Here is a 22,346-nt window from a genome sequence, read left to right as displayed (position 1 = left end):
GTACCTAGTAGAAATATAGTCTAATGAACCCTGTTTGAAAAACGTTAAATTAACTATAATATTTAAAATACAGTTGTCCTCCTTGTATATGACTACAATACAACTAAAAAAACTAATTTAATAAAAAAAAACAAATGGTTGTAGAAAAACTGTAAATATTATTTTTTTTTATTTTTTAACATCGAAACTCGAAGGTATAATAACAGGTATCATACCAACCATAAATAGAGTAGGTATGTCATATAAAAATGTTTTGAATTTTTACTAGAATCGACCCTTGATAAAAAAAGGGACTAGATTTAAGTTTACCTTTGATCCAGTCTGTATACTATTTCTTTGGATTTTCTGCACGTGTGCAAAAACTACACTAAAACACTATATCTTATAGAAAATAAAATATTGTGCGTTGAATTTGAGGGATTTCATCTGAAAAATTATTAATTTGGAAGAAAACCGACAACAAGCGGCAGAAAATAATAATATTTTAGTGCAGTCTACTGGTCGCAACGACCAACGGACGGCCAGGACGTTAGTGTGCACGGTATCATTTGATTTAATGGTTTTAGAAGTAGCAGCGGCCTGGCCGGTGCGACCTGGTCGTCAGTGTGTTCGAGCCCTAAGGAAGTTAAAAAAAACAGACAATTCAAATTATTTAAAGAAAAAAAAAGACAATGTATGTATATGTTACGGTTACAGTCCGATGTCCAGTTAATGTCGACATTAACATGTTAATATTTAGGTTAGATTATGTTTTTGATTGTTTTGTTGTGTGTTATTCTCGAGATTAACCGGGTAATGTCGACATTAACCGGACATCGGACCTTAACCGTAACATATATATAAAATTATCTATAAATTACATAAAACTTTGTTTCAATAAAATTGACAAAATAAATTTAAGAGAATTTTTAGAATTCAATAGAATATTTAAATATATTGTAATTTTGCTTAAAATCACACAAGAAAATTTAACTTTAATTTTTTTACATCTTTACTTTTTGAAATACCCTGTATAGTGATGAAATCAGTTCCAAAGTACCATAGAAGGCATTCAAAATTACAGTTAAATGGCACTCGTTTTTAAATAATCGTAACGATATTCAAGACAAAAAACAATTAAAAAGGCGAATTCATTCCTAGTTTGGTTCCAAAATCTAGACGAGCTCTTTTTAGAAATCTTTTATTCACCCTAAAAAATAAACAGAAATATGTCCTGAGATTTAATCAGTAGAAAAAATACTATTAAGAAAAAGTATTTAGTAAAGTGAGAGGTTTTTCTTTGTTTTACTTTCACACAGTGAGAAAAAGATTTAATTTTTTATCTATTTTTGTTGTACCGTATGAACGAAAAAGAGACGGCGGGAGCGGCGCCTAGTTGGCTTGGAAATGAAGATCGATAACATTCCCAATATAATTTTACATATAAAATGACAGCAATCTTCATTTCAAAGTCATCGCTAACGTCTTTTTTTTTTCGATCATATTGTATATGCCAAAAATGGATTATTTAGCAATAAAGAATAACTTTTTCCGATAGTGACATCATAAGATATGAACTACATTACACTGATAGCCCAGGAGCTGGCCACATATTTAGAGAACATATTTTAGACAAGTTAGAATAACAAAAAAAAATAAAGTTTAATAACTTGTGAACCCAGAATCTTAAGTCTGGCTGGGGGGTTGGGGGCATTTCCATAACATTTGCAAAAAAAATAAATCCAAAAAACATTCTTTAGGCAACTTGAAATTTGTATATTCTTAAATTTTAGCATCAACTTAACCTAGAAATAAGTATGCCAGACTTTTTTTTCGTGTTTAAAGTGTAACCCGACCTTTCCAAATATGTTTAATTATTATACCTGGAAAACATACTTTAGGCAATAAAAATACAGCGTGTTTATTAGATGATATTAAAAAATATGTGTTAATTGCCAGACGAATTCAACGGGTTTTAATACTTGCCTGACGCGAATACAGATTTTAAATGAGCGCGACAAAAAAGTCTTATGAGTATCTATAAGCGCGAGAAAGATAGTTTATTGTGACCCGTCGCGTCGGCAGCAGATGCGGCTGACGTAACAGTATTTTGGAGTACTTCAAATTTTCATAAAAACAATTTTTTTTTCGGTTTCATTTCAATTATTTGCAGGCTTTTAATTCAGAGATTATTTTGTTGGAATTAAGTTACCATGTACAAATATGTATTTATAAATTAAATATTGATGTGCATAGTGTAAATAGTTTAGAATAATTACTTAGTTTAGAATAAATAGTAACTACTAATTTCACTACTAACTACTAAATCACAATGGATAAAAAAACATTTAAGTTGTGTAGTTTGTAAAAAAGTTACTAGTGACAAAGTTATTGTTTTTGATGAAGGCAGACTACAAAAATGCAAAGGATTTTTAAAAGTGCGCCAACAACATGGTTTAAAATTTAAAGAAGTGGTTTTACTAGAAAACGTAGTCCCGACAAAAGGGTACAATGTACAGGGTGGGTCAAATTCGACGCTTTTAAATTGAAACACCCTTTTCTATAGGAGATAGACAAAAACTTATATCTTCGAGATAATATCGGTGTCTGGAGCTCAATTTTTGTCAAAAACATGATTGTGAAAACCGCATATCGATATCTGTTACCGTTTCGGAGTTACGGGGTGTTTTTCAAAAATATGCATTTTTAACAAATCGCTGTAACTTTTTTGCTATGGGAAATTTTGTATTTTTATGAAAACATTTCCAAAGCACCTTTTTACGTAGAATTTAATGGTTTAAGTATAATTTTTCTAAAATTAATAAGTTAAGAATTATCAACAGAAAATTTGATTTTTTATATGGGACACCCTGTATATTTTTAATTTATTGAAAAGAATTTAAAATTACCTTTCCAAAAATATAACACACTTGATATTTTGCTCGATTCCTCTTCGAGATATAGAGTATAAAAAAATTCGCCCGCTTTAAATAAGTAGGCTTTGAACGGCACCGGCTGTAATGCAAAAAAATTCTAGCTGTGAGAATCAATTAAAAGGAAAATAATATTTGCTGTGAGAGATGCAGAATTTTATAACAATTTAAAATATATTTACGCAACATCAACACATTTAAACTATATCTAATAACAATAAAAATAAATAGCAAACCAAGACATGAGATTTTGCTACAAGTGTTCGACATATCGACCGTCTTCTGTTATGGACAGACGGGGTTTTTGAACATTTTTCGCGGAATTCATTAACTCAGTGGGGTGAAAAATACCCTCTCATAACTGCTAAGTATTTCTAATTCTTGTCTAGATTATACGGAAGAATAAGGAACCTTTATTCTTCCTCAAATATATCCATAGGATTAGATCCATGAGCACTAAGTCAGGCGGCCTCGACGGCCAACGGCTGGGATCTTGGTTAGCTATTCAAATATTCTTGAAATTGGCTGCAAAAATTTGCTGATAACTTCAGCGTTCAGAGGCGCTGCGTCGTCTTGCTGGGAAAATATGTTTTCAATTTCCATTAGGGGTATATCATCAATAAGGGGTCCAAAGCCTACTAGTTAAAAGTGGCGAACTGTTAAAAATTCTGTATTTCGTAGGGGATTATAACAAACTATCAAGTGTGCTATATTTTTGGAAAGGTAATTTTAAATTCTTTTCAGTTAACTAAAAATATAGAGGGTGTCCCAAATAAAAAATCAATTTTTCTGTTGATAACTCTTAAATTATTAGTTTTAAAAAAATTATACTTAAACCATTAAATTCTACGTAAAAAGGTGCTTTGGAAATGTTTTCATGGAAATACAACATTTTCCATAGTAAAAAGTTACAGCGATTTGTTAAAAATGCACATTTTTGAAAAACACCCTGTAACTCCGAAACGGTAACAGATATTGATGTGCAGTTTTCACCATCATGTTTTTAATGAAAATTGAGCTCCAGACACCGATATTAGTTTTCGTCTATCTCCTATAGAAAAGGGTGTTTCCATTTAAAAGCGTCGAATTTGATCCACCCTGTACAGTACTAAAAAAATAAGTATTCCGGAATTTTATTAAAGTACCATTGTTAATCTTTCTAAATAGATTCAAAAGTAAGTAAAAGTGCTTTACGCTTTACACTTTATTCTGCTTAGGCGTTAAAATTACTTTTTTATATTGTCAATCAGGTCACAAAAATTGATAATAATATAATATGTCACTAAAGTGTAGTAATAATTATACTTTTGTGACGTTTGAAAAAAATATATTTTATATTATGCTAATTTTTAAATAATTATTCGTCTTTTTATTCTTTCAGATACAAAATTCTTAAATTAAAAAGTCTTCTTATTGAAAGGATTTCAATCATACATTTTTATTAAAAAATGTTTCTTTTTATTTATTCAACATTTGTTAGTTTTTTTTTTTAATTTTTACGACTCCAAAATGCTGTTACGTCAGCCGCATCGGCTGCCGACGGGTCTCAATAAACTATCTTTCTCGCGCTTATAGATGCTCATAAGACTTTCTTATCGCGCTCATTTAAAATCTTTATTCGCGTCAAGCAAGTATTAAATCCCATTGAATTCGTCTGGCAATTAACACATATTTTTAATATCATCTAATAAACACGCTGTAAGAATTTTAGAATGCCTAAGTATGTTTTCCAGGTATAATAATTAAACATATTTGGAAAGGTCGGGTTGCTTTTTAAACCCGAAAAAAAAGTCTGGCATACTTATTTCTAGGTTAAATAGATGCTAAAATTTAAGAATAAACAAATTTCAAGTTGCCTAAAGAATGTTTTTTGGATTTATTTTTTTGCAAATGTTATGGGTTGCGCAGTAGCGAAATACCCCCAACCCCCCAGCCAGACTTAGGATTCTGGGTTCACCAGTTAATAAACTATACATTTTTAGTTATTCTAGCTTGCCTAAAATATGTTCTCTAAATATGTCGTCAGCTCTTAGGCTATGAGTAGTATAGTCGATGTAATAATGTTAGCTGGCATACATATTAGTGTCATTTGTGAAAAATATAACTTACATTGCACTAAATAAAGTACAGACTTACATGATCTCTTGCTTTTTCACTACTTCGTTTATTAGGAAAACAAATATTGGCGACAGTGCCCCAAATAAGATCACCCATAAAGGCATGTCGAATTTTTCATTGTCTGGCAGTGTTTGAACGAACAACCTGTATGTGAATATTAAGTACAGGCTCTGTAAGAAAACCCTAAAAAATATATAATTAGTTTATCAGAAACTAAGATGAAGAAAGATCTCATCATAATTAGGTATATTTTAAAATAAGTTATTAATATTAAAATATATGTACCGGGTGGCCAGCTAAGAATGGACACCGGCTGTATCTCAGAAACTACTTATCGTATAACTTTGGGAAAAAAATTCTAGTAAGTAAATCGACCAAGAGAAATCGCTGGAAATTATTTTCAAGTTCGAAAAATGTCCGCTAGAGGGCGTTTCTCTGATCCTCTGGCCAATCAGAAAACAGGGTTTTTCGCAAAAATATGCAGGTGAACAGGTATTTTAAATATTACTATTGTAATCATCGAGAAATTTGTAATATTTTTGTAAATAAAGTGGTGGGGGAAGTTTAAATTTGCTTTTATTAAAATAAAGATAACTCTGTGTGTGGTTTGGGTTACCCGATTTAAACAAACTAGAGCTCGTTTAAAAGAGCTTTTCTTCCTTAATGATCTCCAGTATAAATTTTGTTTCCATAATTTTTTTCGTGGTAGCTAGAGGGCGCTGTTTGACATCATAACAAATTTTGCGCTTTTGCATAAAAAAATGAAATAGGAGGCTATATTTCTCTTTGCACAGTTAAATAGAGCACAAAATTTCCAAAATATCAGCACAAACCGCAACTTTTCTTCTCTCTAACCGGAGATATTAAGAGAAAAATCATGTTAGGCTACCGCTTAGGATTATAGAGTCTAAAAATTATAGTAGTAGGCTAGGAAACAAAAAGAGGTAAATTAGTTATGTCAAAATCTCAAAACGTTTATGTTCAGTTTTCATGCATGCGAATTTCGGTCATTTTCTTAAAAAAATTGACGTCCTAAATATTTAAACGTGTTTATGTAACATTATCATCCATCCATATAATTTTTACGAATTTATTGGTTAATTATACGTAGGTAGTTCTCAGATTAAAATGTCCGAAAGTCGGACAATCAAAAATTTTATTAAAATTTCTAGAAATGTTGTGCCGTCATATTGCTTTTAACAGAAAACGGCCGCATTTCCTATGGCCGAAAACTAGAGGTTTATTTCATGTAACGTCATTACAGGTTATTAGCTATTAATCCAAGTTAGTCCTTGATTTCACCTGTTTTCATGTTTTACCTGTTGTTTGTGTTATACAAGGGTGTCCCAGAAATGAGTGCAGATATTTTAACTGGCAGTATAGTTCAACCCCAGAAACACGCCTATGAGGTTTTTTTTGCGAAAAAAAAATGTTGAAAATTTAAAATTTTTCTTGACATTTTCCGGGAAATTTGAAAAAACTTTTTAGTGCCACTTGTTTATTCACCTGAGATTTCTCTAGGGTGTATCTAAACCTTGCAGTGTTGCAACCTCCTATGTTATCCACATTCTAATAGTTCTACATTTATAAATTCATAGACAAATTTCTACTCAAAAATTAGGAATGTTAAATTTAATCTTTTATCAGTGCTCATTATTAATAATTATTATAGAAAAAAAAAACATTAATTATTTTTAGTACTTACCCTTTCAATGAAAACTTAACAAAAACCACCGAAAATTAACTAAAAGGCTGAAACATTACGTTTATGACGTTTACGAAAATGATTCATCATATTATTCACAACCAGGTCACAAAAAAGAAATTCCTAAAATGTTTATCGTAATTTAGAATTCAATATATCGAAAACAGCCCAACGAATAATCGATTAATTTCTGTTTTGTTTGTTTTCTTTCATGTTTCTCTGTTTTATTTCAACCACTGATTTACAAAACACCTTGAAAAGCGTACATTACTTTGAATACCGTCTCTTATCGCCACTTTACAAACTACTTTCAATCTAAGAATTGTATCTCTCTATTTTGTTTTTTCGCTATTTTTTCGATGTATTTCGACAGACCAACCGTCGCGCGTCGGCCAAGAGTGCCACGTGTGAACTGGTCCTTTGAGCCGCGCCGTCGTGGCGGGCTTGCGTCAGACGACGATGTTAAGCAACGTTGCCGTAGTTACAACAATTTCAAATTCAAGACATTCGAAGCAATCAAATTCGTATTAAATTTTAAAAATAAAACAGAGAAACATGAAAGGAAACAAACAAAACAAAAATGAATTGATTATTCGTCGGGCTGTTTTTGATATATTGAATTCTGAATTACGATAAACATTTTAGAAATTTCTTTTTTGTGACCTTATCAATAATCAATTCATTTGTGTTTTGTTTGTTTCCTTTCATGTTTTTCTGTTTTATTTTTAAAATTTAATAAGAATTTGATTGCTTCTAGTGTCTTGAATTTGAAATTGTTGAAACTACGGCAACCTCGCATGACGCAAGCTCGACACGCCGACGCGACAAAGGAGCAGTGAGCAGTTACCAACCAGTGATGCGCGACTGTCTTGGCCGACGGTTGTGCTGTCGATGGAATTGTCGAAATACATCGAAAAAGTAGCGAAAAAACAAAATACGTATTTAAAATTGTTGAGTGAAACATGTATTTTCTTAGATTGAAAGTAGTTCGTAAAGTGGCGGTAAGAGACAATAATTCTCAACATTTATTCATTCAGAAAGGTAGTATTCAAAGTAATGTGTAATGTGTGCTTTTTAAGGTGTTTTGTAAATCAATGGTTCAAATTGTGATGAAGTCTATATGAAAATAATGTGCTAAGTTAAAAATGGGAACTGTTATTTTAGCAGTTTTTATAATAGCAAGTACAAGTAAAGCAGCACAATGAAGTGTATTTTAGTTAAGTGTGTATCGAAAAAGAGAACTGTCGCAGTTGCATCGATCTGTCATAAGTATCTTTTTTAATGTTGGGTAAGTTTTTTAATTTAACTTTTTTAACTTTTAAACATTTAACTTTTAATTTATTTTATGTAGTAATATCACAATCTTAAAAATTTAATGCATCTCTGCAAACTCCTCAGATGTTGTGATTTTATGACTTACTTTTAAACATATACTTTCTTGTCCATATGGCAACACAGTGCGTCGAATTAACTGAAATCCGGGCTTGATCCGGGTAATTGGATGTAGTTGGCAATATCTGCCGGTGGTTCTCAAAATGTTGCGATTATTTTTTTAAATTTTCAAAGTTAAATAACTCGGTTATTTTCAATCTATTTTAAAAATGGTAAAGAGAAAATATGTTTATTTTGGCCAGATCTACCACACCTTAAAATATCTGCACTCATTTCTGGGACACCCTGTATATTACTATATTATAACGTTTATTTCGTTTGGGTCACCTTTCATATAGCACCGAAGGTGCAAATCTTAACAATATGCACTACTGGTCCAAATAATGGTGCAAGTAGTTCAGCACCAAGACCGTTGGTCGGTAAATGTTTAGGCAGGAATTCTAGGATGGCGAATAATTGGACCTTTTTAATTGTCTGAATGAAATTAACTATCCCTAATTTCTAAGAAATGAATTGCCAATGTTGTTAGGGGATCCGTCATGATGAAATTAATTTATTTTATTAAAGTTGCGCCGCTTATTTTGCTATAAATGTGTGGAACTTCTTGGATACCACTTACTTTAGTAGATAGAGACGCTCGAGCGGCATATTTCCATGGCCAGCTGGGTCATCGGATTCAATATGCCTGGGTTTTAATTTATGGGGTCGAATCAAGAACGAACATGGATAAATAACAATTAAATGGTACTAAAATGAAATTGAAATATATGTTTTGATATTTTGACGTAACCAAGTTACCTTTTTTTGTTTCCTAGCCTACTACTATAATTTTTAGACTATATAATCCTAAGCGGGAGCCTAACATGATTTATTCTCTCAGTATCTCCGGTTAGAGAGAAGATAGAAAGTTGCGGTTTGCGCTGATATTTTGGAAATTGTGTGCTCTATTTAACTGTGCAAAAAGAAATAGAGCCTCCTATTTAATTTTTTTATGCAAAAGCGCAATATCTGTTATGATGTCAAACAGCGCCCTCTCGCTACCACGAAAAAAATTATGGAAACAAAATTTATACTGGAGATCATCAAGGAAGAAAAGCTCTTTTAAACGAGCCCTAGTTTGTTTAAATCGTGTAACCCAAACCACAGAGTTATCCTTATTTTAATAAAAGCAAATTTAAACTTCCCCCACCACTTTCTTTTATGAGATAGAGCAAAATACTTTATATCAAAAAAATTACAAATATCTCGATGATTACAATAGTAATATTTAAAATACCTGTTCATTTGCATATTTTTGAGAAACCCCCTATTTTCTGATTGGCTATAAGAGAAACGCCCTCTAGCGGACATTTCTCGAACTTGAAAATAATTTCCAGCGATTACTCTTGGTCGATTTATTTATTAGAATTTTTTTCCCAAAGTTATACGATAAGTAGTTTCTGAGATACAGCCGGATTGGCGTCCATTCTTAGTTGGCAACAATGACATAGATACTTACAAGGTGAAAATTGTTACCAACCAAACTAGGTTGCTGTGGGGAAATTTCCTGTAACAAAGGCGATCCCTATGTACAAATCCAACAGATATAACAACTAAAAATAAAAAAATACAATATACTTAGAAGATTTGTTATTATGCAAATATCAGTTTTTTACCAAAATGCAACAGAACAATAAATATCACTATTAATCTAGCTGTCATCAGTGTCCAACTGCCTTCTTCAAAGCCACCTACATCATCGCCATCTGTGATGTTTCGATAGCCAGTTGGATTGTAAAAAAACACGCATCTAAGGATAAAACATCATTGTATATCATGATATATAAAAGGTGTGGATACTTTTTCATTTTTTCCGCTCATTTCGATCCTCAAATTTATAAAAATCTGGTGAAGTCTGTCCAATGAGGGTGCATCCATGCCATCCTAGAAAAAGCGGATCGGCGTAACGGCCTTGAATAGATTTCCAGTAATTCTATTGGCTGAAATTTTTGACAGATGAATTTGACAAATAAATTTTTCAGCCAATAGAATTGCTGGAAATCTATTCAAGGCTTTTTTTAGGATAATGTGGATGCACCCTGAGAGGATACATGACATTGACAGTTCGTCACCCTAGAATACGATTGTTCTATAGACCATTTCGATGAAACTGAGAAAACAAAGTTTAAAGTTTAAACTGGATATCCGTGAACACTATATACCAAAATGGTTCTATTAAACATATAAATTAAAGGTAATATAAAAACCTATCAAACATATGTATTTATTTTACTTTTAGAAGGTTTATTTAAAAGATATAAGTGATTTTAGATTTGGATATAGAACAAATGTGTCTATTTGCTGTGCATTGAACCAATTTTAGGGATATAGAACAAAATAAGGGGATATAGAATTATATAATACTCATTTTAAGCTGATTTATTTGTATTTCAAAATATTATTTCAACACAAAATAACTGAAATGGAGACATTAAGACATTAACTAAAAACACCATAAAAAAATAAAAACCTAAAATACAATAGTAATAATTATTCGTCTGCATTGTTGATTAAAAACTATCATTTTTTTCCGCCTATTTGTTTGGTATGTATAGTGTTAGAATAACTTAATCAGATTTTAAATCTGATTTTTAACTTTCATTGGATTATTTAAATGTTTTTTAGCTATCTCTAGTATTGATAGTATTAGAGAACGATTGAGCAGTCAATTGCTCAACAAATCAGGCAATCAGTGCTGTTCAAACGAACGATTGAGCAGTCAACTGAGTTGAAGCAGCTGCTTTCACGAAATTCCAAATTGTGAAACATTCGAATTTGCTAACAAATCAGGCAATCAGTGCTTTTCAAACGAACGATTGAGCAGTCAATTGAGTTGAAGCAGCTGCTTTCACGAAATTCCAAAGTGTGAAACATTCGAATTTGCTAACAAATCAGGCAATCAGTGCTTTTCAAACGAACGATTGAGCAGTCAACTGAGTTGAAGCAGCTGGTTTCACGAAATTCCAAAGTGTGAAACATTCGAATTTGCTAACAAATCAGGCAATCAGTGCTTTTCAAACGAACGATTGAGCAGTCAACTGAGTTGAAGCAGCTGGTTTCACGAAATTCCAAATTGTGAAACATTCGAATTTGCTAACAAATCAGGCAATCAGTGCTGTTCAAACGAACGATTGAGCAGTCAACTGAGTTGAAGCAGCTGCTTTCACGAAATTCCAAATTGTGAAACATTCGAATTTGCTAACAAATCAGGCAATCAGTGCTTTTCAAACGAACGATTGAGCAGTCAATTGAGTTGAAGCAGCTGCTTTCACGAAATTCCAAAGTGTGAAACATTCGAATTTGCTAACAAATCAGGCAATCAGTGCTTTTCAAACGAACGATTGAGCAGTCAACTGAGTTGAAGCAGCTGCTTTCACGAAATTCCAAAGTGTGAAACATTCGAATTTGCTAACAAATCAGGCAATCAGTGCTTTTCAAACGAACGATTGAGCAGTCAACTGAGTTGAAGCAGCTGCTTTCACGAAATTCCAAAGTGTGAAACATTCGAATTTGCTAACAAATCAGGCAATCAGTGCTGTTCAAACGAACGATTGAGCAGTCAACTGAGTTGAAGCAGCTGCTTTCACGAAATTCCAAATTGTGAAACATTCGAATTTGCTAACACAGGCAATCAGTGCTGTTCAAACGAACGATTGAGCAGTCAACTGAGTTGAAGCAGCTGGTTTCACGAAATTCCAAAGTGTGAAACATTCGAATTTGCTAACAAATCAGGCAATCAGTGCTGTTCAAACGAACGATTGAGCAGTCAACTGAGTTGAAGCAGCTGCTTTCACGAAATTCCAAATTGTGAAACATTCGAATTTGCTAACAAATCAGGCAATCAGTGCTTTTCAAACGAACGATTGAGCAGTCAATTGAGTTGAAGCAGCTGCTTTCACGAAATTCCAAATTGTGAAACATTCAAATTTGCTAACAAATCAGGCAATCAGTGCTTTTCAAACGAACCGATTTGCCGCCTATTTGTCAAACGAACATTTAGTGGTGCAATTTCACCCGCTTAAAACAAAAGCCTTAAATTTAAATAAAAACAGATACATACATTGTATGTTAGAAAGAAAGAGATCGAGAATAAATGGATATAGAACAATCTAATTTTTATGCATAGTAACATATTTTTTGATCTGGTATTTTCGTTCCATATCCACTTCTTAGGATAAAGAACACAATAATTTTATTTTTTTGATTACAAACTGTAGGATATAGTGATTTTTGGATGTAGGCCATTATATGGTTTCGTGACTTTCATATTAATATGGATATAGTACAAAATTTTTCGATTTTTTTTCTTTATTTGTGAATTTGGCTATATTGTTTTTGTGGATATAGAACAAGCTAATTCTGCATAAAAAAATGGTGTATGTAACTCATTTTACCCCAAAAGTGGATAGGGAACAACCTAATTCTAGGGTGACGATATATCGAAATCTTCAAATGTGATACCCTGTACACGGTGTCCCAAATTCAACCCTAAACATTGGTATCTCAAAAACTAGAAGAGATACTCGGAATTTTTAAACTTTTAATTTTGACCAGCATCAAATTGCGCAATTTTGCATGTACTTAACCCACCCAATGGAGTAACTGACCCACCTCGTATCTCTTCTAGTTGCCGAGGTCCCAACGATGAGGCTCGAATATGGTATATCCTGTACAGACGTTTTAAATTGCTGGTTAAAAAAGTATTTCTGTTTAAATATAAAATATTTTATTTCTATTGAAAATTTTCCACTGGCTAGCAAATTTTATCTAGCAAAAATAAAACGAACTCTTCAAATTCATCAAAAATCCGTCTGAAACAACTGTATTTTTAATTATTTCATAAACTTTACAGCAATATTATCGATAACATGCAAGTTGATGCATCAATAACAAGTTCAAGTAAGTGATAAAACTATTACTGAAAAAACGTCATATCGTTAACCAATATTTTCTTCTTGAAACTTGATAACGTTCAAGGAACAGATAAGATATCAGTGAGTAAGTCTAAGTGAGAGCGCCAATCAAAGTGACGTAGTTCAGCGCTACTTCAGTGTGCGCTGACACACTTATTATCGTTTGTTCAATTCGACGTAACTTGCTAGATGCATGTTACTTGCCAGATGACGTGCCACGTCAGATGCTACGTCACTTTGGTGGGCGCTCTCCCTAAAGTACCTTTATTAGTTGAAATAAAAATGAATAATATTAAAAAATACTTACCTACAAGGTCCTAATTCTGTAAAAGGTTCTGAACACATTTGGTTACAATGACTAGTCAATATGCCAGCATAACATATCAAAACGGTTACCACAGTAGGTAAAAATTTAAGGCCGTAACACCAGAATATAAACACAGCCGTCTAAAAACAGAAATACAGGAAGTGTATGTTAGTCTTTTGGAATTTTAATTTTAAAAATTACAAAAAACATATATACAGGGTGGTCCGAACTGTATTCCGGAAACTTCGGCAGCATATTCTGCAGATAGAAATAAGTAAAAAAGTTCGTATAAATGTATGTCCTAAAATGCTTAGTTTCGGAGATACAGGGTGTTGAAGTTTCATTTTTAATTCGATTTTTTCCAAATAATTTCTGAAGTAATTTTGATGTCGATATGACTCCCATTTGTAGGGGGCGCCACCTACATGTGTGTTAACTGTTTTGAAGAATAATAACTTTTCGTCCGTACCTGTATAAAAGCACTGAGTGAGAAAATATACATTTCCATGACTTTATACTTAAAAAATGTCTCTTGGTAAAAATCGCTACGAGTAACCGTTCTCAAGATATTTATAATGGAAATAGTCAATGCATGTCATTATTGACAAAAAATAACGACGTTGAATAGATAGTTATTTGACTAAAATAATAAATTCGGGAAATTTTTATTTTTTAAATTGATCATGAATTTTTCTGCGAAGAGATGATGATAAAACAGTTTCTGTTGAACTTTTGTTATGTGAATGATGACAGGTATTGGTAATTTAGATTCCAAATATCTAGAGAATCATTACTCGTAGCGATTTTTTCCAAGAGACTTTTTTATGCAAAAAAAAATGTCGTAAATGTATCAGCTTCTCAAGAAAGGCCATCCTCACACTTATCCACTCAGGAACGCGGAGCAAGATCTTTATCTACCTACCCCACGCTCAGAGTTAGTTAAAAGTTCAATATTATACAACTCGAAAAAAATGCACAATCAACTGCTATTTGAAATCAAATCCATAACATCATTTTTTTCATTTCGCAAAGCATTGAAATCTTATTTACTAGACAAGGCTTTCTACACCGTAAATGACTTATATTTTGATAATCGAATTTGATCTTGAAAACACTGGTCTAATGTTTGCTATTGTTATATTTACTAATGACATCGAAATTAATTTATTTAGAGGTTATTGATATTTTGCTATAAACTGGCTAAATATTTTTGAATATTATTTTAATTTTTTTGTTCTTTGACATTGTAAACATTTATAAATGTTTATTTTAACAATAAGACTGACAATATTATTTATATAATGTTTTGTATTATCTTTTGTTTGTTTGTTTGTGTACCTTGTTTTTTTTCTACTTTGTTTGTTCGTTTACCTTTGTCTACAAATTGAAAAATTTTTTGACAATAAAGGCATTTATTTATTTATTTATTTATTTATATTTTTTTACTCGGTAGTTTTATACAGGTACGAACAAAAAGTTATTACTCTTCAAACCAATTCAAAGATATGTAGGTGGCGTCCTCTACAAGTAGGAGTCATATTGACATCAAAATCAAACTTCTCATGTCAAAAACCTCCAAGATACCAATTTTCATCCAAATATTTACGTTACTTCATAAATTATTTGGAAAAAATCGAAATAAAAATGAAACTTCTAAACCCTGTATCTCCGAAAGTAAGCATTTTAGGACATAAATTTATAGAAACTTTTTTACTTATTTTTATCTGCAGAATATGCTGCCGAAGTTTCCGGAATACAGTTCGGACCACCCTGTATAGTACGACTCATTAACTAGAATACTTACATCCCATCGAAAAAGAGCTTGGGATTTCCCGATGGGTTTCTTCATAACGTCAGGATCGACTGGGTTCATGGATAAGGCCATGCTTATCACCGGAACCACAACTCCTGCAAGCCATAGGTTGTGACCGGTGGTCAAAAGTTCGGGTAACATCAGAACTACAGCGGAAACCTGCATCAGACTCAACACCACGCAACAACACAGCCAAAATTGTACTGAAATTAAACGTATTCGAATTATTATTATTTACTAAACCCTTGTATATCTATAATTGTATATATAGTCTATAAAATGAATAACTTTGAATTTTGACCGTTATTTTTTACCAACATGGCAAATATAAAATCCCTCTGTCAAAAAAGTTACTGGTATTCTTTAAATTGGGTGCCTGAACGAATCAGATAGGTAACTCTTTTTACTTTCGTGAAATAGAAAAGGAAAATAATAAACCAAGTGACAGTTCTTCCACGTCTTGCAAAAATCAACACGAAATGTCATAATTATCAAAAGTAAAATTTCATCAGCTTTTGACATTTCTAAATATCAGACCAATGCCGTCTCTAATAGAACAGCCTCGGAGCGAGATTTATGACGTCACGCTAGTTAGATACTACGGATTAATAAATTTAATTAAGTAATTTTTTGGATTATATTCGACACTATTTTTTTACTTATTTTTAACTGCAGAATATGCTGCCGAAGTTTCCGGAATACAGTTCGGACCACCCTGTATATATATATTCTTCGACTATTTCCTGGTGTTATTTTTTCGGTCTACCAGTTCGTCTCGTACATTATTTTAGTTTTAATATAATTCATTTCGAGGCCCATTTTACCGCTGGCTGTATTTAGTTGGATGAATATATTAGCTGTATTTAGTTTGCAGCAAAGATGTAATAATAAATACATTTTTTAATCTATGGATCTAAATGTCTGATTCCTCCCTTTCTCTTTCTACTCAAAGTTACAGTACGATACATCTAATAAATTAAAAAATATTGAATACCTACCTGAACTCCACAGGGTCGCTCCAAAATTCCTAGCTTCCATTATTAAATGGTAGATGGAGATGGGGTCAGCACGGTTTATAGTCAGCGCACAAGCTATAGAATTCAATAAACAAGACAGATCTGTAGGGCTGAAACCTTCTGCTTTCTTGTAAACCTCGATTTTCTGGCATACTTGCGGATATAAGGGCTCCACGGATATCCTAAATCAAATATAACAGTTTTAGAGTTTGTAATATCCACTAAAAATCATACAGGGTAAGTCTTAAATAAGTAGAAATATTATAGGGCTGGTATATCTCACTACCTAAATCAAACTGAATTAAACATGCTCAGAATCGTATTCTTTAGTGACGCCCTATTGCTTATTTCGTTAAATGCACATAAGTGACGTCACTTTTAGGAGGTACAAAGTTAGTCTAATCAGCTAATACTAATATAATATGGTTGTTAACTTTAATACAATTTAATTAGTAATAATTTTTTGTGAGACACTATTATATAAAAAAGTATGCACTTACGATGCATCAGCCTGCATGAATATGCCTGCATTATCACAGTTTTGAGACGAGCCTAAAATACAAACTACTTCATGATAGTCCTGCATAATCCTTAGCATTTCCCTGGTAGCTGTTGGTGTGCAGTCAGTGAACAGAGACACCAGCAATGGTACATTGTCGATCAGTTCGATGTGAGGCCTTATCTTATCGATGCCTCTTGGTAACTTAGCCTTAAATATACAGGGTTGTTCACCACATACGACACGGAGTATTGTAGCTAAACGATGAGGTTTTTACAAATTGTAAGTTTGGGGTTCGTTGAAGGACTATTAGAGTTACAATTTAAAAATATTTTTACAAGATACAGAGTGTCCCAAATAAATAAAAAATATCAAAGTTGTATTTTTTTAAATGGAACACCCTGTATATTATTACATTTTTAGTTTCTACGATTAAAATAAAGGTAAATTTGATTAAGGTTTATTATACTTAAACCTTACCGTTTTGAAATATTTTCAATTTTGTGAAATTGCAGTAAAAATTTTAAAGCTTCATTTCTCCAAGGGTATCAATGTTTTTAATACTAAATATTTAATGAAGTTTATTTATTGATCAGTTATTGTGTTACAATAATAAAAATAATACTACCTTATACAGAGTGTCTAAAAATTTATTTTAAATAATTATTAGCTTGAAACGGCAATAACTTCTTTAATTTAAATGGAATGCCCTGTATATTTTAGGAGAATCAGATGCACAATTAAATTGTCTATCAAATTGTATTATACCATTTTTTACCTATCCCTTCAAGTTTTCGTAGAAAATGCATTTTCTTATAATTTAGACCTCATTTATCAATATATCCATGGAATATTGACATTTTAGATTGTTTTTAAAGCAACAAATGTACAGACTAATAATATTATCGTTTTTAGCAAAACGATAATATTACTAGCCCATTTATATGCAAAAAGCAAACTATTTAAATCTTTATAAAAGAGTATACCATTAATTGAATATAACACCATTATTTCCGCCCATACACTAATTAATTACATACTTAATTGTGTTCGTTAATAAATTATTATAAATAAATGTGGATTTGAGTCAGAAATCAATATAATAATAAGTAATCAAATTAAAGTCTCTGTTGTAATAAATAAGCATTTATTAAAAAATGAAATATCATTTTTAAGGTGTTACTTTTTATCACACTAATGCCCATACAAAATTCAGTTTATTAGTATTTGGAGCAATTATTATTAATCAACGCAAACAGTCAGTTAATGTAGTTTGAATACTGGAATCATATTAATTGATCCTCTTTAACAAATATTTAAACAGTTTTTTTTATTTTTTAATGAAATAAACGAATTATATCGACAATATTAGTATCTGTACTCTTTAAAAATTTGGTACATCTTTAAAAATAATCTAAAATGTCAATAGTCCATGGGTATATTGATAAATAAGTTCTAAATTACAAGAAAATGCATTTTCTACGGAAACTTAAAGAGATAGGTAAAAAATGGTATAATATTATTTGATAGACAATTAAATTGTGCATCTGATTCTCGTAAAATATACAGGGCGTTCCATTTAAATTAAACAAGTTATTGCCATTTGAAGCTAATAATTATTTAAAATAAATTTTTAGACACTCTGTATAAGGTAGTATTATTTTTATTATTGCAACACAATAACTGATCAATAAATAAACTTCAGTAATTATTTAGCATTAAAAACTTTGATACCTTTGAAGAAATGAAGCCTTAAAATTTTTACTGCAATTTCACAAAATTGAAAATATTTCAAAAACGGTAAGGTTTAAGTATCATAAACCTTAATCAAATTTACCTTTATTTTAATCGTGGAAACTAAAAATGTAATAATATACAGGGTGTTCCATTTAAAAAAATACAACTTTGATATTTTTTACTTATTTGGGACACTCTGTATCTTGTAAAATTATTTTTAAATTGTACCTCTAATAGTGCTTCATCGAACCCAAAACTTACAATTTGTAAAAATCTCATCGTTTAGCTACAATACTCCGTGTCGTATGTGGTGAACAACCCTGTATATTGTATTTCACTTTTTTATTTTTATTATAGTGTATATATTTTTTACATTAGGTATTTAACTTAAGTAAGATTACCCTGTTGCTCATATCAAAATTGATCGGAGCACTATGCTCAGTACTATCCGTTAAGCAGCTGAGAGATTGCCAATCATGCGTGGTACTATCTGCATGAACAGGGACACTGTCCTGACTAGTCGTGTCCTCATGGTTCTCGCTCTGACGTCTGGCAACGTGGAACTTCTCCACTTCTGTGTCAAATTTCACCACAGAATGTTCCATGTTAATAGCGCTAGGAGCTGAGAAACTCATAGTTCTCGATGATTCTAGGTTGCTGTAAAGTAAAGATACCATTATAGGAGTTATTTGCTATGAATTGGTTTCAATCAAGCGTATTATAAGATCTAATGTTTAGGCCAAATTATAAAAAAAGTGAAATAAACAAAACAAAACAGACTAAAGCATATCTAAATAGTAGTATCTAGCATAGTATTACACAAAGAGTTAATTTTTCTTTTAGTTTTCATTTATGGATCGCACAGCCCGTTTAAAACTGTATTGTATCCAAAAAATGTTTACAAAACAAACAATTATTACAAAAATAATGTCCTTTTAATCTGATTTATACCTCAGAAAGATGTCAGTAAAATTTTATTAAATCAACATTATATTATTTGGCCATTAATATGCAAAAAGGAGCATATTGTCTTAACTTAAATTTTCTTTTACTTCTCCTGACAATGTTCTCTATTTTGAGTTAGTAAACTTTTGAACGGGATGTGCGATATATAAAATACATAATATATCCAAGGGTATGATTTGATAAAAGTATTTTTTGATGCACGTTGGCTTAGTTTATGTTTTATTCAGCTTATATTTATTTGGTATAATAGTTTTTTTGCCTTTGGAATGGCATGCATCGAGGCTAGATAGTGTTTCATTAGATCATTAAAGGAATTTAAATTAGCATATATTTTTTGTGATATTAGTGTGTTATTATGATGCAGATAGTTGTATCATATGTATAATCAGTAAATAGATGATAACGTACTATTAAAATGTAATTTTAATAGTATGTTTATCTTTCCAATTCATTAGTTATTTGCAAAATGTATTTTGAACTAATATAAGTCATTAATTGATCGTCTTTCTTTTTTAGGTTCCGGGATATTCTTTTTCATTGTTATAAAATATATATATATATATATATATATATATATATATATATATATATATATATATATATATATATATATATATATATATATATATATATATATATATATATATATATATATATATATATATATATATATATATATATATATATATATATATATATATATAATATAATATTATTGTAATATAAATCGCAGCTCTAAAAAATAAATGATATTGTTTACTAAATGTGTAATTTATTTACTATGAATTTTCTCTGAAAATAATAAGTCTCTCTTAATAATATCATTGATTTGCTGTGTAAAGTTAATAGACATATTTTTTAATACTTTAAATTATATTAAAGTAATAAAAAATATGTTTATTAACTTTAAACAGTAAATCAGTAATACTAATAAAAATATTTTTTTAGAAAATTTCCCCTCTTTTAAGCCCCGCCCCTCCAATTCCCCTCAATTTAGCTAGTACTGCCAGGCTACACCACGTGGCGTCTGTTTCCATTTTTTAACATGAAGTTAGCATTTCTTTAATGTACCTATTCTCTGCTGAGTACATTGTTTTAATTTCAACTCGATACCAACGCGTTCCCGAGATAAAGAGTCTTAACAGACAGGCGGACGAAGGGACAACAAGGTGATTGTATAAGGGTTCCGTTTTTTCCTTCTGAAGTACGGAACCCTAAAAAGGATAGAATAAACAAGAGAGAATATCCAGTTAAGAAACGTCATCTAAATATTTAAATCCCTTAAATTTAGCGATGCTGATGACAGACAGCATTAAGGAAACAGGCCCCGATTTTTTTCATCAGCTGGTTAATTTTTTTCCAGACAAAATCAGAAAAGATAAGTTTTTATTACATGTTAAACCGCAGCTTATGCGAAAAAGAAGCTAAATTTTACGTAGTTAATCTCCACGATGTTGTCGATAAAAAACACACCTTTAGGTAAACATAAGGTTCGGTGACGAAAGTAATCAATAAATTAATAATCTGCAAGAGCTGTAGACCATAGACATAAAGATAAATAGAGCGTCAATTTCAGAGGCTGATTGGATTCTACGAGGTGACTTTTAGTCTAATTCACTGCAACCTTCTTTAATCTATTTTGGGCTTTCCTCTTATCTCAGACGTATCCCTTTCACAAAGTTTAATAACCTGTAGAATGAACATTCTATATAGCCCTTTGTCGGTGAGTTCAATTCTACATATAAAAAAAATTAAGAATATTCAATTCCAACGTCATTCCAGTTTTACTATATGGCTGCGAGACATGGAGAGTGACAAAAATATCTATCAACCGCCCACAGGTGTTTATCAATCGCTGTTTGAAAAAAATACTAGGGAGTTTTCGTTGCTTACAAATTGCAATTCCGGTTAACGCTAATTGACAACTTTGACATTTCAATTTCGATTATCGTATATCGTAACCGCTAGCTGCCGATATTTTACGGACGTTAGCCAAAGCCGTTAACATAGCGGTACGCATGCGCACTAGCGCAGTAGAAACACAGCATTGAAAAATACAGATCTAACCTAAAACATCATTCTATTTTGTTTATGTTTTGATTATTTATTTTATCTGTGTTAAACTCGTTGGGAATTCTTAGTGCTTCAACTAATCGAGGAATGTCTTTTTTTTCAAAGCTGAAGTTAGCTTTGCAGTCTTGGTCAGATAACATTTCTAGGTTTAACTCCCCATAAAGTTCTACTCGATATTCGATGTTGTTTTCAAACCCTTCCAACAGTATAGCATCCTCCAAATCCGATTCATCACTAGAGTCCAATAAAATTAAATTGTCCATCCTATATAGCGATACCCAATGAAGTCATATAAAGCACTTTCAAATCAAACAACAATACAAAAATCAAAACACTACGCTACGGGCTGTGCTTAGCTGTCAGTTTTCGGTTATCGTATCGTATGTCGGCTCCGAACTGATGAACCGAAAGTCCGAAAACTGTTTTTTTTATCTGTCAAAATAGCGGTTATGGTTACGTATCCGTTAACCGTACCGTTGAATTTTTTTAAAGCAACGAAAACTCCCTACTAACTACAGCCTATTGCTGCCTTCCCGTTACCCTACGCCACACATCTCGATTTAGAGCGTCATCAGCTTCTAGGTTACGAGCTTCCATTACTTCCGTAACCGTTCCGTTCCAGGATTTTCTAGGTCTACCTCTCTTTCTTCTGCCCTGGGGAGCCCATTGAAAAACTCTTTTTGGCCACCTGTTCTCCGGCATACGCAGAACATGTCCAAACCATTTTAAGCTGGATTTTTCGATTCGATCCAGTACTGTCTCCTCCGATGCATTCATGATACGCCTGACCTCGATGTTTGTCTTTTTTTCCATTGGCTTGATATACCTGCGCTTCTTCTAAGGTAGTCCATTTCAA

General features: G+C 31.7%; 1 protein-coding gene across 3 annotated transcripts in view; it reads right to left on the bottom strand.

The window, feature by feature from the left end:
- Window positions 1-641: 641 nt before the first annotated feature.
- The window catches only part of LOC115876400 (transmembrane protein 94), a 66,844-nt gene continuing 45,139 nt past the window's right edge, over window positions 642-22,346 (bottom strand). For all 3 annotated transcript variants that reach the window (XM_030892173.1, XM_030892174.1, XM_030892175.1), the window contains 9 exons: window positions 18,853-19,108; window positions 16,716-16,924; window positions 16,198-16,397; window positions 15,191-15,402; window positions 13,387-13,526; window positions 9,783-9,916; window positions 9,626-9,719; window positions 5,049-5,213; window positions 642-1,189 (listed from right to left, as the gene is read on the bottom strand). In XM_030892173.1, coding sequence (XP_030748033.1) covers window positions 1,117-1,189; window positions 5,049-5,213; window positions 9,626-9,719; window positions 9,783-9,916; window positions 13,387-13,526; window positions 15,191-15,402; window positions 16,198-16,397; window positions 16,716-16,924; window positions 18,853-19,108 — 1,483 coding nt within the window. In that variant the 3' untranslated portion in view covers window positions 642-1,116. The remainder of the gene's footprint in view (window positions 1,190-5,048; window positions 5,214-9,625; window positions 9,720-9,782; window positions 9,917-13,386; window positions 13,527-15,190; window positions 15,403-16,197; window positions 16,398-16,715; window positions 16,925-18,852; window positions 19,109-22,346) is intronic.

Source organism: Sitophilus oryzae, unplaced genomic scaffold (assembly GCF_002938485.1).
Source record: "Sitophilus oryzae breed Bouriz unplaced genomic scaffold, Soryzae_2.0 scaffold_1436_pilon_pilon, whole genome shotgun sequence".
Lineage (NCBI taxonomy): Eukaryota > Metazoa > Arthropoda > Insecta > Coleoptera > Curculionidae > Sitophilus > Sitophilus oryzae.
This window is presented reverse-complemented; position numbering and strand designations above follow the sequence as displayed.